Source organism: Accipiter gentilis, chromosome 19 (genome assembly GCF_929443795.1).
Source record: "Accipiter gentilis chromosome 19, bAccGen1.1, whole genome shotgun sequence".
Lineage (NCBI taxonomy): Eukaryota > Metazoa > Chordata > Aves > Accipitriformes > Accipitridae > Astur > Astur gentilis.
This window is the reverse complement of record NC_064898.1, coordinates 16600090-16617547: the sequence shown is the minus strand read 5'-3', so window position 1 is coordinate 16617547 and position 17458 is coordinate 16600090. Positions and strand designations below refer to the sequence as shown.

The 17458-nt window shown below is 40.9% G+C and overlaps 1 protein-coding gene across 2 annotated transcripts in view; it reads right to left on the bottom strand.

Moving 5' to 3' along the window:
• Positions 1-17458, bottom strand: part of SESN3 (sestrin 3) — a 44879-nt gene that overhangs the window by 12397 nt on the left and 15024 nt on the right. For both annotated transcript variants that reach the window (XM_049823230.1, XM_049823231.1), the window contains exons 2-6: positions 8535-8600; positions 5249-5446; positions 4314-4496; positions 3689-3925; positions 2026-2173 (exon numbers count right to left, since the gene is read on the bottom strand). In XM_049823230.1, coding sequence (XP_049679187.1) covers positions 2026-2173; positions 3689-3925; positions 4314-4496; positions 5249-5446; positions 8535-8600 — 832 coding nt within the window. The remainder of the gene's footprint in view (positions 1-2025; positions 2174-3688; positions 3926-4313; positions 4497-5248; positions 5447-8534; positions 8601-17458) is intronic.

Here is a 17458-nt window from a genome sequence, read left to right as displayed (position 1 = left end):
GACATCTAACATACTTCTACAAAATGGGAAGAGATGGGCTAAACTTCTATCTGGAGGTGCGCTTTGCTCTCTGTTGACTTCTGAGGGAGGCTAGGTATCTTAAACGAGGAAGATGAATCCCGTTAGTAAAGTCATTGTGCTAGGATAAGAAACAGAAAACACACCCGTGACAACAGGATTGCTATGCTGAGCAGTTACGGTGTTAGGAATTTAACCCCGAGTATGAACAACCAGAAAGCAATGCAACACTCCACTTGTAAGTATCAGTTGAAGATTATATGAAAGCAAAAAGCTCTACAGTACATCAGGCTGAAAATCTGCCAGAAGCTCTAGTAACTAAGCATCTTCAAAGAGCTCCAAAATGTGTCACTAAGCAAGCACAGGTTCTCTATCAGGAATCATTCTTTCCCTCTCGAATAAACAGGTGGCTTGATTGTGTAACTACCTCTGCAGAAGTTGACTACTGCATAGCTGACTGCATTTGACCCTCATGTTAAAATCCTGGCTCGCTTCCACGTGCATTCACGGAACAGTTGCCATATGTCCACTGTTAGCACCTTGAAAAGTCAGTTAATCTAAGAATTGCAGAAGTGCTTTATCTTCTCTTTGCCTCATTAAACAATCAAAACATAACTGTGTAGGAAGAAGCTTGCACAGCATCTGCTACAGCAAATCCTCAGAGATGAATAAAAAACCTGCACACATAGACTCCTCTCCCCTGACAAGGGCTGCATTTCATGAAAGGGTAAAGGCCCAACACATACAGACCTTTCAACTCAAACCTGCAGAAGGCAAAGAGGGAGGAACGTCAACAAAACTATCAGCAAACCCAACAAAAACCTCCTTCTGTCCCAAACAACACTTCTTCCTTATATGCCTGAAGTTGCAGAGACTCATGGAAGTCCTGATTTGATAATGAAACTGCAACGGGTGTCAGTTTATCTGCACTGTTGATACTATCTCACCAAAGAAAAACAGAGCAAGAATGGACAATGTCCCTTTCTTAAAATCCAGCCATGATGTTGCTGGATCTATCTTCTTTCAGAGATTCTGCATGTTCCTAGAGAGCCACAAACAATCTCTCTGCTGATCGACAATATATTCTTCCTCTCTTTTGGGCTCAGTGCACAAAAACTGAGATACCTTTAAACACGTTTGGTCTGAAGCTACAGAGATCTAAATTCACAAAGAACAGTGTCAGTAAAATGGGAAGCATTTTATGGGTCACTTCTTAAAAAGACATAAGCTATCATCTTCAAGTAGCCTCTACTATGAGGAAATGGTTGGAGATTATTCTTGTTGTCTTAATGGTATTCTTTGTTTGAACACTTTCTTTGGAAAAAAACCCCACTTTCCTGTCTATAGTAAACAGATTTCATTGTATGGTTTGCTAGAGATGGAAGGCCTCCAGAGCATATGAAGAATGTTGCAAAAGAAGCTTTCAGCTCAGAATTTTGAACATTATTTAAGAATAAAAAAAAATGCGAAGAATCTCTGTCACAACACAGGGAGTGCAACAGCACAGCAGTATGGTAACTCAGAATGGCAATTTAGAAATGTCCTTTCCAGGTGGGCAGTAAATGGTAAAGAAGTTGAGTCTCATCCCAATTTATTTCCTGAACTAAATGTCATATCTGAATGCTACTTAAGAGTGTCATTGAAGTTCTAAGCACTGTAGAACCTAAATCTGTGAAATATTACAGAATATTTACATGAATGAAGGAATCTGAAAATACAGAGCATATAAAGAAAGAGAAATTTACACCCAACTTTTTAAAGAAGCCTACAGGCTTCTTTTTTTAATATACAAAAGCTAAATTTCAAGTAGCTAAAAGGATGGTGTTATTTGCCAATCAAGAAATCTTAAGCAGATGAAGCAAGTGACAGGACCACCCTTACTACACTCCTACTAGACCAAGAACCAGAATAAAGAAATGGACAGAAAAAGTTGTAGCCACTGAACTGGCCTCAAGTGTTTAGTTCTTACAAAGCACAAACAAAACGGAACTGGAAAAGCACAAATACCTCCACTAATTACTAGCAGACTCTCCTTCTTCTCCTTTTCAAAGCGAGTTGCCATTTCTTCCTGAGAAGCTTCTTCGTCCTCTTTATCTTCTTGTAGCCTCTTCATCCTTTCCATTAAGGCCTCCAGCTCACTTAAAGAATCTGCAATCTGCAAAAACACCATGACATTCTGCAAAATTAGAAGATAGACAACGTGTGTCATCTTAAGATTTCATGCTTGACAACAAACGTTCTCAAAAACAGAGAGCAGCAGCAAACACACAAACTCAAGCCAGAACGCATTTTGTCACATACAGCGTAGACAAACAGCTTTCAGACAGTTAGAAGAAGGGAGCTGGGAAGCGTTACTCTAACCTATCGCAGTGATCTACCGCAGTGGGATTAACAGCGGAAGAGGTGGTATTTGAATGTGGAAACCATCGTCGCTTCTAATACATATTCCACCATGTAGATGGCTCAGGAAAAGCCATCTGTGAGCCTACATGTATCAGAAAATAACTTTTAATATTAAGATGACTTTTTTCAGTCTGTTAGTAATGCAAAATATGTTTCTGAAGAGATACAGTGCAACACTGCAATGCAGGAACACAACCTGAGACAGCAAATCAGTGTTTTTCTTTTCATTACACATGATCAAAATAACCATTATGTTGACCCTTTCTCTTGCTTTTGTGAGGAAAACAGGCCTCTTTACTAGACATACATCAAAGTTTGGGGTTCTGTGATCTGTACTTATCATTGAGATTTTTCGTAAGATAAACTGTTTGGTTTTTCTTTACCATCTTTTCCTTTTGATTCTTTTCTTTCGCCCATAGCTATAATTGCTTTCTAGGATGCTACTCACTGCTTAACAAGCAGCACAGAGTCAGCAGCAGCTCTTTGCCCACTACAAACAGGGAATAAGACACCCTGGTGATTTGAGCTAGCATGTCTTACAGACCAGAAATTTAAGATACAGCAATTGAACTGACTGATCACATGTTCACATTGTTCTAGTGACTGCTCATAATCCTGATCTTCCACCAAAGGTGATGAGGCTAATTCATCAATCGGAATTTATTCAAGGACATGTCTTCAAAGCATTATAGAGCCACTTTCAGAAAAAAATTTCCACAATAAGTCAATTAATTAGTAATCAAAGTTCTCTGTTGGTTGATCCAAGGCTGGAACACCAGCACGAAGAATTAAGTAATTTTCTTTCAGACATTTCCTCCCATCCACACGGAAGTATTTCAGAATTGACCTGTTTTGTGATTGTACGCCTTGAAGTCAAAATTATTATTATGACTTCTGGGGTTTTTTCCCATTTTTTTCCATTCCACATGTTAGGAACATGGACAACACAATGCTCCAGTCAGTGACACACTATCTGAAGAAATTGGGACCTTAAGCTTTCAGCTGAAAGCAAGTTTTAGTCTTGCCCAATGGGTTGTGAGATTAACTATCAAAATCACATCGCTCTGACTACCGTCCACTGTTACAATGTGGTTTTCAATAGATTACACTGAGAACAGCTAGAGCGATCGTACGTTATCAGACTCAGGCATTCCAGTAAAGTAGACATAAAGTTTCAAACTACCCTGAAATGTAAACAGGAAAGAACAGAATAAAGTTTTCTAACGCAAAACAGAGGCAAGCAAAAGAATCTTCTTGCAACACTAACCCCGAAGTTGCTACTTGTGAGGGATGCATTTTCTATGTTGTTGTCATTGGCAAGATCACAGACACAGAAGTTGTTGACTGCTATAAGTCTGACTCCATTAGATGTATCCGGATCTCTCTCTGGATTAATGCCACTACCAAATACAAAACTTGCCAAGGCATGATAATGTGCCAACAGGACAACAGCATGCACCAGTTCAGGAAGAGACCAATTATTTTCCCCAGTCTTGACAAGTTTCTGAAATGAGAATAAAAAAAGTGTAAATATAAAATTTCTTTTGGCCCCCAGGTTTTCTGTAACACACTGTGTATTTTAAAAAGGGATCAATTCCTTTCTTCCAGTAATAACACATTCCTCTTGCACACAAACTCCCACTGGATAAAAAAAGAGACACCTAATAATATTACCTCTTTTCTTTCGGGGTTATTTTAGCCAATGTTATTCCTAAAAAGTAAATCTTGTTGGCTTTGTCACATAGAAGAACTTATTGGCTTATTTGATGCTCTAGTACTTCCCTGATTTTTTTAACTCAAGGTAAGGAAGCCTAACCAGACACTTGCATAGTTCTTAGCCGTTCTTATTACCAGACATTTACTGCTATTACAGGACACAACTTAACAGGTACCTGAATGTGCTCTTTCGTGATTAGCCAGGGCCGGTGTGCAAGGAGTTTGTTTATTTCGTTCAGATTCTTCAGTCTTTGGGGAATGTATTCTAAACCATTCAACCACTCTGCAATCCCACCAGTCTTCAAAAACTCATCAACGTGCATATTTATTAGGTAGGAACACTGATGTCTGGCAGCAGCCTGGAATAATTAAACACAGAGGGAAAAGTGCAGCACATTAGTGTGTAATCTGATTTTGCTGCAGCTGGAAGACAGGTTACTAACACAAAACAAAAATACAATTTCATTCCAAAGGGCCATGTTTTATAGTGCAATGTATTTCTATACAGTATGGAGGATTCTCCAATAAAAATACATTTGATTACTCTGAATCTCAGAATCTAATTTAGGTTGGAAGAGATCTCCAGAGGAGATCTGGTCTAACCCCCTGCTCAAAGTAGGGCTGACTCAGATCAGGTTGCCTGGAGCCTTGTCCAGACAAGATCTCCATCCTTGAAGATCATACAACTTCTCTTGGCCCCTGTTGCAATGTCTCAACATCTTCATGGTAAAAATTGTTTTCCTAGTGTCCACCTGGAATTTGTTGTGACTTGAGTCCACTGCACCTCATCCTACTGCTGTGCACTGATGGGTTAAATATCTAGAAATAAGGTTACACAGTTTTAACTGCTCTCTGTAAAAACTCACTCTGGTGGGCATGTGAAAAGCGTATCATTGTGGGAAAGAAGGAAACATGTATGTTGCCAATACTCCCTTCTCATTGAAAACCTTCTGGCTAGGCACGCTTTATTCTGATGAAAATCAACAACAAAAATACACGCCCTGTCAAAACATCACACTAGTCTCTACTTTATAAAGTCTTCCTTTTTCCTTCTTTTTCAAATACACAAGCCAAGGTCACAGGAGAAAATATATAGCCTGCTGGTACATACCATTATAGCAATGTAGTGCCTATAGGGCAAAGGAAGGGGCCCATCCATGCGCAGCATATAGAACTGGCTGCGGAGGAAAGACTCCAGGTACTGAGTATGGATACTCATGACCTGTGTGATGTTGTCCAGGCGACCAGACGTAGAGTATTCTTCCACAAGAAGATTAGTACGTTCGTCCAAACCATTTGCTTGCATAACCTTAAAAATAAGATAGACAAACTTAACAGGGAAAGAGATTTTCTCTAGCTTTCACCCTGGAGAGAAACATATTGTGGGATGAAAGGTTTGCTTGTGTACAAACTTAAAGGCAATGCTGCAGATTCGAAGGTATATTTGTAAATATATGTGCTTGCATGTGTGTGAATACACACATACAGATGCTACTTGTATACTGAGAACTGAAGAGCGCTTTACATTGTACCTCTGTTATTTTAGTACGTTTCTACAAAAACCAGAAACATTTTTCTGTAGATCTTTCCCAAATGGCTGAACTCACAGATGCTTACAGTCAAACCTGTACAGAGAACTGGGACTAAGCAAGAGATAAATGGAAAGTAAAGTCTTTATGAAAGTCAGCCTGTACAGACACACACCACCCGAGCATTCAGCCCTAAAACCAATTTCAAAATTAATGGAGAGGAACTGGGTTATGTAACCAAATTATAGAAACAGCCTGGCAATCTACCCCTTCTGTGCTTGTATAATTGAAGAGAAGATCAAATGCTAATTTGTCCATAACATTCAAGTATTATTTAGAATAAGAATTTAATGCTTTCTTTAAACAAAAGCTGTTCTTTAATTATTCCAACCAATCCAAACCTTGGGCACAAGATGAAATGAAACAGCAAAAGAGTAAGTAGCTCTTGCATTGCAAGCCCTGACACAGTATTAGTGTTATTACTCAGTGTTTATCACCAAGAACAGCCATTCTCAACATGTTCACCACTAAAGTTACAAGCACAGGACTAGAATACCCAGTATTTATTCTGAAACTGCACAGTATTAAACCAGTCAGCTTGCTACTGCAAACACCATTAAAGGAGAAAACATTTTAGCTGGTTTACTGCACATGAAGACAGAAAGTGCCTAAAACCAAGACGACACAATGCTTTTGCTGAAATACTCAAAATATGTTTTCCTTCTTTATGGTGGGTTGATGAATAGACCATGTCTCAAATATTTTTCCATCAAATCTTATATACAAGTTACATACAAAGAGACATGAACAACATACTGCATTTTCACTCCTCACCACTGTACTTCCCTGTTTTAATTTGTGGGCCCAGAAAGAAAGGGAAGAAGCAACTATGCAGTTAGGCAGATCCATCATTTTTACATGTGTAGCTCTTCACAATGTGAGCTTTTCTGGTTTTTATACCCAAGATGATGTCTCCTCAGTTTTCTTTAAGAATGTTTTTACCATCGGAAGTTTATTCACACATTAGATATAATTTTATATCACTTATTACTGTATATGCCTCGCTCCACTCCAAGGAGTCACCTTTATTCTTCACCAAGTTTATCTCCCATGTACTTAAGAGATCTTTGTCTCATTTAGTAGTTTCTTGGGGAAATCATAATTTTCGTGTCTCTGGTAAGGTTTCTAATCTTCTCCAGCATGTCAGGAGTTTTCCTTATAACAGTGCAAGTTATAGAGAAGAAATTCTGCTGACAAAATTGAAATATAATCCTGTAGGACTGCACTGTTGCTATGTTAGGCATAGCAATATGCCGCATTATTGCTTCTGAGATTTATCTCCATCTATATTACTATCTTCTTTATACTGTATAGGTACTTCCTCCTGATTTATTACCACCCATGGATCCACAAACATGGGGGTTTTTTTTTCTGCTTGCAAAGCCTTATGGCACTTTAACAGGAACTTTTACAAGTAAGTTGTTATCACTCTGTCCATATTCCTTCCATTACGACAATAAACCAGGCTTTGAACAAGCAGTGCTATTATCAAGATTTGTGAGACATTCAGTGTGTTACTAATCTCTAACTACATCCTTCCTATCCACTGTATTATTTCATGCCAAGGAATGGGGGGAAAAGGTAGTCATTTGCTTAGCAAACAATATTTAACATTTGTTTGTGATACTGAATAGTTGTTTTATCCATACAGGTGGAGGTTCCCTGCTTGTACTGGGTAACCGCTGGGGTTACTCCTTTCTGAGAGCTCCTCAGTGATTCCTCCTGCACGCTTGGCTAGCACCTTTACCAAGTGTATCAGCTGTGAAATAAATTCATTTAACAATTCTCTCAAAATATGTTATTTTAACTACATTTATTTTTCTACTTTGTATACAATTATTGACTTAATGAGAAAAATTAAGTCATTATGAAGTTTGGCATCTCAATTTCATCTTGTATTTCATATGAAAGGGGAAGTCCGCTTCATAAGTTTGGCTGGCTGGAACTCATTCTGCTCCCCTCTTCCCAAGACTAAAAGACTCTTTTTGACCTCTCTTCCTTTTTACTCCATTATGTTTTCTTGCTGCCAGCCTTCACACTCTCTCTGTTTATTTTTAAATTCAAACCTTGTCAGTGTATAAATGGAGAGAGACTCAGAGAACAGCAGCTATCTCATCTTTCAAAAGGTCTTTTTGGCCCTTCTAGCATGTGAATTATCTGCCTTTAGCAGATACTTAAAACAAAAAAAAAGGTCCTGGTTTTATAGTTGGCCATCCCAAATAATTAATTGATCAATGAACAATACTCTGTGAAGATTGAGATCACAGGAGAACACCACCATAGCAAAGTTTCTACTTACTGTAAGAAGCTGAAAATCAAGGCTGAAGTTGAACATTAAATCATGGGCAGAAATCTTGAGTTTGAAGTCAAACTGTACCTTTCAACCATAAATTGCCTCAAGAGCCACAGTTAACGGTCTAAGGAGTTAGTCGTATTTTCAGGTTCTCTAAAACTGAAGGTCAGACACTGCTCTGAGAGCTATATAATCATACTGCTGCAATACTGGATAGGCCTCCCCTTAGGCCTGGCATTAAGAGTAGTAAGCGATCGTCCCCCATAAGAAGAGCAGAGCCGGCACTCACGGCTGTCTCCAGGAGTGCTGGCAACCAAAAAGATGTCAAATGGCACCACTTGTGCAAAAGGGCAAAGCGGTTCTTACCCACTGGCACCTGCTCCAGAGAAACCATTGCTTTTGCTTGCAAAGGAGCTCATCTGGGTACCATGGGACAAGCAGGATCATAAAACTGTCCTTCAGTATTCCCATTTTAAAAGCTGCTACCCACCCAACCCAGCTAACCACAAACTTACTTCATTCTCTGGTATAAAGGCACTTGGTCCTCTTGTCAATGGCGGGGAGACTTGTACTCTTTTTTCCTGCAAAACAGACACATAATTCGTTCAGTGTCAGGAATAACATACTAACTGGCTTTATCTCACAAGATGAGATCTTCAAGGCCTGGATTCAGTTCTCTTCCCAAGGCCACCTGGTGTTTTACAGCCCACTGAGGAGGTAAGCCACCGCACCACATCGGTTACAACAGCTTTGCATCCCCTGTACTTTGCACAAATGAACGGCACCAATTCTGGCAAGGGATAAAACAGAAAAAAACCCCAAATCTAATCCTGATTGGTTTACAGACCAGCTTGAAGATACATAGACAACAGCAATAAAACATTTGGCACAATGCTAAAATTAGCCATTTACTGGATTAAATGGAAGTTTGGAAAGCATAGGGGAAAAAAAGCCACACTCGGGAAATTATAAGCAAGACGCTGTTTTCTTCAATAACAGCATCTAATGAGACCCTCGGTGTTGAGAAGAGTGTAAGCACTTTGCGTGCCAAATATTGGCATGAAAAGCATAGTCCACACAAACCAGCAAGACCCAATTAAAGACTTGTTCAAGAAACCCGACGAAACGGACGCCCCACTCAGCTGCCGAGCCCGGAGGAGAACGTCACTTGCAGTACAAGCCTTGGTGTGCAAACCCCAGCTAGAAGTCATGACACGCCCTCCAAGGATGATATATTTAGTACACAACAGGCTGATAGCGTAACAAGAGCCAGAGGACTTTTTTGATTTATTAGGGATAAGAAATTGAACTAAGATAAACGGTGGAGGCTTTCACAGTGTGGCTGCTGACAGCCAGAGGGGTGAAGGGGACCTGGGGAGGCTGCCTGCTCCTCCTCTGGTTCACCAGGGGCAGGACCAGCACTGCCCACGACATTCCTGACCAACGTTGGTCCAACCTCCTCCTAAAGACCCTCCTGGAGCTTCCTCCATCTCCCTGGGTCATTTATTTCAGTGACTAACTCCTTGGATTGTTAGAAAGTTTTCCTCATCTCTAACTTGAATTTCCCTTACAGTAATTTAAAGCAGTAGCTTCTTGTCTTTTCTTCTTTTCCTCTTTATGGTTATACTCCACCTAACTGGAAACTATGGCTGCACACTCTCAAGTCCCTAACTGCATTGCAGCATTGGTGACTCTAATAAGTTATCCATCAACAGCAGTACTGGATTTGCATACTAAATATTTCATGCCCCTAACATAAAATTCCAAGGTTTTCCATGACAACTGACCCTTAAATACCTCTACGGGGGGGGGTGGTGGTGGTGGTGGTGTTTAAGCTTAACTGCCATGTGCATGAACAGCAGCACTGGTCCCAGAAGGAGCGTGTCACCGATTTCCACACAGGAAAATGAAGCCACTGGATCTGCGTAACAATTGTCTTGCTCCTTAAAAACATCCTGTCCTTTCTAAATTTGACTATGAAAAAACATGCAAAAATCAGCAGTGATTATTCAGGAAAGATGTTCTGAAGAAAACTCTCACAGGACAATTGGATTTGTGACTTTGGAATAATTAGCTGCCAAAAGATGCAGAAGTAAGCTGGATTCACTGTGTGAAGCCCAGCTGCCAGGAGACAACTTACTGCAACCGCTGCCTACAGTCACAGCCCCCAAATCCCACAAAATACTTCTTATGAATCAAATATACTCAGTCTAAAGGAAGAAGAAAGGGTGTAGAGAGACCGGGTATTTGCACACGCAACCCCTTCCTTGCACAGCTACACAAGGCACAGGAAGACATCTTCTAGCTTTACATACACAATTTTGCTAGCGGCCAGTCACTTCTGCCAACGTTAAAAAAAGAAATGCTTTCCAAGATTACTATTAAGGTTGCATTTTACTTGTTTCATAAAGGTTATCTAGATATTAGAGTTTAAAACCTTCATTTCATACTGAATAATCTGGAGGAAGCAGCTTGCGTGAGCTAGACAACTTGGATAGGTGCAAACCATCTGCTCTCGCTGGAGCACAGATCTAAGCCAGAGCTGAACCACAGCCTCCTCCATCTTGCTCTCTGACCTATACGCTGCTTCTTCAGGCTCTGCAAAGCTGGTCCTCAAGGCAAGACCAGGGCAAAAAAATGCATACGCTTCTTCCAGCAGGATCTGGGTTCCGTTCCCCTGTTTCCCCATTCAATGTGACTGCTATTACACCCTTGACCCTGTAGATAAGCTACTGCTGAGAAGGAAAGGAGGAAACCGTACTTGGGTGGATGAACGTAGGCAAGTATCTCCAATTAATTCCTGTGAATGACAACAGAAAGCCAAGAAGAGAGTCAGACGTGAAAAATGAGGTGTGTTAAATACACTGCAAAGAGGACAAAACCCAATTCTTTTTGGGTGGTGGCAGTTCTACAAGAACACAAGCCTGGAAAAAACAAACAACCAAAACAAGAATAAAAAAAGTAAAAACCCAAACATAATAATTCAAGTTTGTGAGTCTAATCAATCACAGCACGCTTCCAGGGAGCTGGGTTTTTTCTGTATTAGAAGTGTATGCTCTTCCTTTCCATCGACATGAAAGATTATTTTGCCTTCATGCCAAAGCTTTTTTTATTAAAACTGGTTAAAACAAGCTCGTCAGAAGAAAAGGAGCAAACATCATCTGGTTGCACAAGTTCTCAGGATGCTATTAATAAAAACATGGGAAGTTTACAAGCATTAAGAAAGATAATGTTGGCTTTGTTGAGCTGTAGATAAGAACCACTGCTTCTGGGCATGCTTTATCTGGAGCAGTGATTTAAGGTCTACCCAAGAACCCAAACATGAAAAACTATGTATGGGAATTAGAAAGTAACATTGCAGATATATGGTCCTTTACAGTGAAAGTTCTTGCAAAGCTTCTTGTTTCCCAAGAAAGCGGGTTTGTTTCCCTGTCCAACTAGTCTCTGCAGGTTACACTGGCTATTGCTAAGTCAGCCAGCGTCCCAAATACCTTATTTGAAATTGGATTCTTATGCTAAGTGGCAGAAGCAAGAAACAGGTTGCTCAGCAACTAAAATGCTGTACACACATATCCCAGTCATTTTCTGCTTCATGTTCCTCCAGAAATGCATTGCTGGCGTATGAATAAGTTATCTTAAAACGTTTGCAACCAATTCCATTTACATAAAGACTAGAGCCTTTTTGGGGGGTACTTCTTTGGAAGGAAAAAGATGATGAAAAGCTTCAAAGACAAGCAGAGAAAATTGAGCCTGGACAGGCTACTGGGACAGGGGGGCAGACCCTAGAAGCAGGTTTTGTAGCAGCACGCTGTGGCATCAGACAGCAGAACAAGACCTCTGCAGACCACGGGAGAGCTGCTGCAGGAATTCATGAAAAATCAGGTCTGAGCAAGTTTACCTGTGACTTGCTTTCTTTCCTTAAGCTGCACTTGCAATAGTGTCAGGAGCCAAGATTCAGGAATTTTAACAGTGACAAAGTGGAACCGTTTCCCATTTGCACATCTGCAATTTGCAAGAAATACCTTCGTCCTTGGGCGAGCTCTGCCCAAACCCCCCAGAGCCAAAAGCTGCGACTTGCCATCTCGTGGGTTTATTTTTAGCTGTGGCAGTGACCGTGCACCTTTCCTCCGGAGCCAAGAGGCCGCGGGCACCGGGACATGGCAACCTGCATCTCAAATAGCTGCCGGGCTGCTGTGGCAAAGGAAGGGATGCCAGAGCCACGCGGCTGGCGACCCAGCGGTGAAGCCCAGGCGGGAGCAAGCGGGAGCCTGGCCGGCGCTGGAGCAGCACAGCGGCTTTCTTCCCAAAGCCTAAAGCAAAAGAAATAACCCTTCTTCCTCTTCGCTATCACAAGTCACTGCGTCCTCAGGCTTTAAAGAAACGGCTGGTTTTAGGAAGCTGTAAAAGGAGGCTGTTTTATTTGAGAACGGAGCTGCTAGCTGGCGGGGCTGATGGAACAGCTGGTTTAGGAAGTACCTTGGAATACCCACAAACGCAGAAAGCACAGGCGAGAAGCAAGTGGTTGCACTGATGCGGGTATACAGGGGCTTCTCACACATGTGGTATGTAATAGCTAATTCATCCTGAACTCAACATCAAGGTAGCCATGCTGCGACTGGAAAAGAAAAACAACAAACCAAAACTGGGAAGAAACATTTTGCACTTCAAGAGGGAATTTTGTGAGCCGTGGCAACGCTGCCACTCATGTCCCTGTGAACTCCCAGAGAAGTGCAAGCGGCCGGCAAACACCCACAAAGGGCTCAGAGCCTCCACTCTGACAAAAACTGCCGCCACTATAAAGACATCAGGGTAATAAACAGCACTAGATCAAATATAAATCCTAAGGGCATCCCAAAATTAGCTTCTCCGGAGGAACAAACTTCTTTCCTAAAGAAGCACGAATTTTTTTGGGGGGAAGGTGATGAGTATGTCTTTCTTATTTATTATACCTTTTCTTATATTTTAATCTACAGGCAGTTGTGCTACCATCTAGCATTTCTAAGTATCTTTGTTATTTAAACGCAGTGGTCTACCTCTTTATAATACACATTATCATCTGCAGCAGTCGAGTCCATCATTGGGACACCTGGGTGGGAGTGGAGAACTGGGTTTAGGACTCCCTATCTGGGGCTGTATCCCCCCCAAAGGGATCGATTTTGTCCCAGTCTCAGATTTATCTTACAGTTCCTCAAAACCAAAATACACCAGTTCAACCTCATGGACTTGATGCCGCAGAGCCCACTTCTGGTTTTCAGTCTGACAGACACAAATGCCTTGCATTTTAGTTCACATGGTACAGGCAGTATTATTTGCTGCTGCTGGTTAAAGCCCTACCTACAAATTGGTTTCTCCTACCCTCACTGTTGCTCACTGAACACATTTCCACTCCGCTTTCAGTTCTTGGATCCTGGAACAGGGTCTACCTCTACAGGGTCTACCTTGCTCTGACCACAGTCAAGTGCTCTGGGTTTCAGCAAAGCCTAACACAATTTTACAGTCATACTGAACCATCTGCTCATTCTATCCTTGCTGAAGACAGAAGCAAGCATAAAAAAAAAATAAAATGTTATCTGAACATTGATTGTGTCTTAGGCTTCTACTATTATTCAAACCCTTCCTTAGGATGCAGGAGGGATTTTGTTTATTTCTATGTATGCTAAGCTGCATTTTAGTTTATCCGCCTAACTTTGTAAAGAGCAGTTTAGAAACATGGCAGAAGTTTAGGATGCATCCAATTCATTTTAGGTGTAAATTTCAATACTCTTCTTAAATTTCTAGAGGATTAATACACTATTTAAAGCTACACATAGTATTGCTGACTAAAAGGAAAACGAAATAGTCACAGCTTATTTGCCTTCACATGTCAGTACTCCTGGGAGGTTGTGATTGACAAGAACAAAAAAGCATATTCATCAAAGCTGTGCAATTTTGAAATTTATTTACGCATCATTTTTTAAAGAAAAAAATCTGTTTATGGCATCTAATGTAATAAAATCGTGAGCTTTATAGCTTTAGAATATATCTGCAATTCATCTCGAATTAAGTTTGCATTGCAACTTCAAAAATTTGGATACACATTAGAAGGGCAAACCTTGGTGTCCTGTTTTTCAAAACAATTTCTGTTGAGGAAAAAAAAAGCCGAAAAACAAAAGAGAAAACGTGAAGAGGAATAATTTGAATGATGCGCTACACTTTATTTGCTGACAGTGCAGAACTTTTCGTTACAACTGACCCATTCCTATAATTAAACCCAGGACATATCTCCAGAAGCAATAAAAGAGATGTTCAGAACAAACAATGTCAAAATGTTAAGAGTTCGCAAAGTAAAAGTCCTAGCCTACAGTCATTTGTTACGGGTATTTCAAGTGATTTTGCAATGGTTTCTTCCTCTTAACAGACTGTACAACTCCAAAAATGCAAACTAAGCGATAAAGATGAAAACTAGCAGAGGAAGTCAAACAGTAGGAAATCTTTTTTATGGAACAGCATTTCAAAATACTTAAAACAGTCACTTTTAACATTAAGAATCTGGCATCTTTGTGCCTAACAGTTGATGAAGTGGTGCAAGGAGCTGGGAAGAGAGCCAGTGCACTGCAATTGATGGGAGCTTTTGCTTTGGTAACAGGTTATAGCCCTTTTGGATTTCACACAATAAAAGGAAGCCTATCCCAAGTTCCCATCCCTCCACCAGCTATTAAGAACACAATCCACACTAATTAGAAACCAAAGGGCAGCAATTTCTACCCAACCCAAGATGGATGGCCAGGCAGCAGAAGTCTAGCAGTGGCTCTGCAATCTTTGAAAGATATCCGGCACGCTCAACCTACGGGAGAAAAACTCAGAAGTGAACACATAGTAACTGGCAGAATAGCCTATCTCCTTTTTCATGAAGAAAGCCTACATCTACATCCTTTTTAGTCCTACTTCTGTTGTATCACTCTCCCTGTCCTAGAGATAATTTCTATTAACCCAAACCAACCTTCAGCTGCAACTGGGAGTAGACAGGGAAAGACTGCAAGTCAAATGTCAGAGTAATGGGTATGCGGCAAAACACTTCTTTATTTAAGAAGCCCAAACTGTGTTTTGCATTTTTGTCAGGATAGACCTGAATATACCATTTAAAAGACACACCTGTAACTTAACCTTGATGTAACTGAAGTACAGAGTACGTCTAACTGAGAAAGTAAGGCTGAGGCTCCTGACTGGAAATATGGAAGGATCTTCACAAGAAAATTTGCTGAACTAGAGGTGCCAAGTCAAACCTAAACATTGATTATTCACACATGAAAAGGATGAGAGCCAAACAGCTACTGCTTCTACTTCCTTGTTGCTAGAGAATCACTTGCACCTAGTTTAAGCCAAACCTCAAAATCTGAGTTCTTATCCATGCACCAATCCTTATCAGATACCAAAGGTAAAACTCAGCTGACCAAAGACACCCAAATCAGAGTGAGCCAGCTGGATCCTGGTCACAACTGAAAAAGAAAGGTGGTATCTAATTCAGGGTGAGATCGATTGTGCCATGGAAAGGCCTCGTTTTCCTCCATAGACTAAGAGGAATCCATGGCTAACCAGGTCAAATGTAGGGGTCTGAAGCTAGGCAAGACATGTACTACCAGCAGACAACAAATAGTCTTCTGGTCTACTTCAGCCTTAAAAAGAAAAAAGGAAAACAAAACAAAAACAACAACAAAAAAGAGAAACAAAGCTTCCCTTACAAGGCCATGAAGAACCTCACCTCCTTTCCTCCCCGTGCACCCAACGGTAACACTGGAGTTTGTGTGCTCCCCAAGAAACGACCTCAGGACAGAAGATCTTGTGATCGTCAAGATGACTCAAAATCCTACGAGCACGGCAGAAGAGCATTTTCGATGTTTCAACAGCATCAGATATCAAGAGCAAAAGTTACAGTGGAAAACTTCAGTGGTTTAAGCTGGGGCTTGTTTTATCTGCACCTTGGCCCACTTCCACCTCCACATTTAGTCCAAGTCTGATGTACTCAGACAGACCAAAATTATCTAGTTCGGGGAACATAGCCTTTAGCCACTAAATTGGCAAAACTGCATTGAGTTAATCTGCCTCATCATCAGCCAGGACAGCAATGCTGCTTTGCTAACGAAGAGTCTCTGAAGCAGCACGGCATATCCTTTAATCCGCCGCCTCCCATGCAGAGGGCTGCCTCGTCCTGCCTGAGCACAGCCCATCTAACCAAACCTGGTTTCGCTCTGCCAGAGAGATCCCACGTGCCTGGGAGGCTGCATTCTCAGTATGGGTAAGGGCAGCAACCGTGGTCACGCATGTGGTCTTCGTCCTCCTACAGAGAGACCGTATCGACTTCCCCATTCGATCCACGCAGCAAACCACTGCCAACAGGTAGAACAAACGTTTGATAGAAAGTACAGATAAAACAGCAGCTGCTTTGACAGGCCTGGATTAATACCTAAATTAACCACCGATAGCACAGCCTCTTTACAATACAGTAATTGAATGGTTAAATACTTCAATTCATAAACGCACACACATTTGATTTATTGGGCATGCTGCCAATCAGAAAGGCATAACTGGTGGATATTTAAAAAAAAAAAAAAAAAAAAAAAAGAGAGAAAGACCCCTAGGGTTATGTAAATCCATCAGGTACCTCTGGCAGAACTGTCTCCCAAGAATGCTCTACCGAATTTTTAATAGAAGTATTGTCTGAAAATACAGGCCTTGTAAGCAAGCAAAATTGAATGGTATTCATCCATACTGTAAATGCATAATGGCATCCTTCTACCGTAAAGAAAGTGGCTTAGCATTTAAAAAATGCTAAATCTTGTAAATATTAGATTAATATAAGAGCAGTACACAGCAAAATACTCCAACAATATATTTTAAAGAAAACATTTAACGCCATCGCAACTCATGCTGGAACATCCTCAAGTGCTACAATATTCCAGCAGAGATCCTCATCACCAAGGGTTTATAGGAAGGAAGATGCATTTAACTGCAGGTTACTATAAAAGCAGACTGGGAGAATTGTTTAACCAGGGACTGGCATCGAGGCTGCATTCTCTCACCTCTCCTCTTTGGCGCTGCCGTCGTATTCATTACGACACAGAGCAGAGAGAGACACAATTCAGGCACAGTGTGCCTTAAAACATTAAGATTTATATTTTTACCAAGGGTAAGACTCTTAAGGTTATGTCTGCACCACAGTTCCCAGCACAACTGCAGCTCTTCTAGAAATATTTAAAGCTAGCTTTAAAGAAGTCCTTGGCTAACAGTGGTTTTAAAGAAGTCCTTGGTTAACGGTCCCTATGTCAGGTGGGCACATGGAGCTCAGCTGCACAACCTGCTTGAGAAACCAGACAAACGTTAATTCAGTCACTGCTGAGTTTTCAGTTGACATGATGAAGCTAGACAGTTCAGACTGAGTAGTATCATAAAGAGCTCTGCTCGC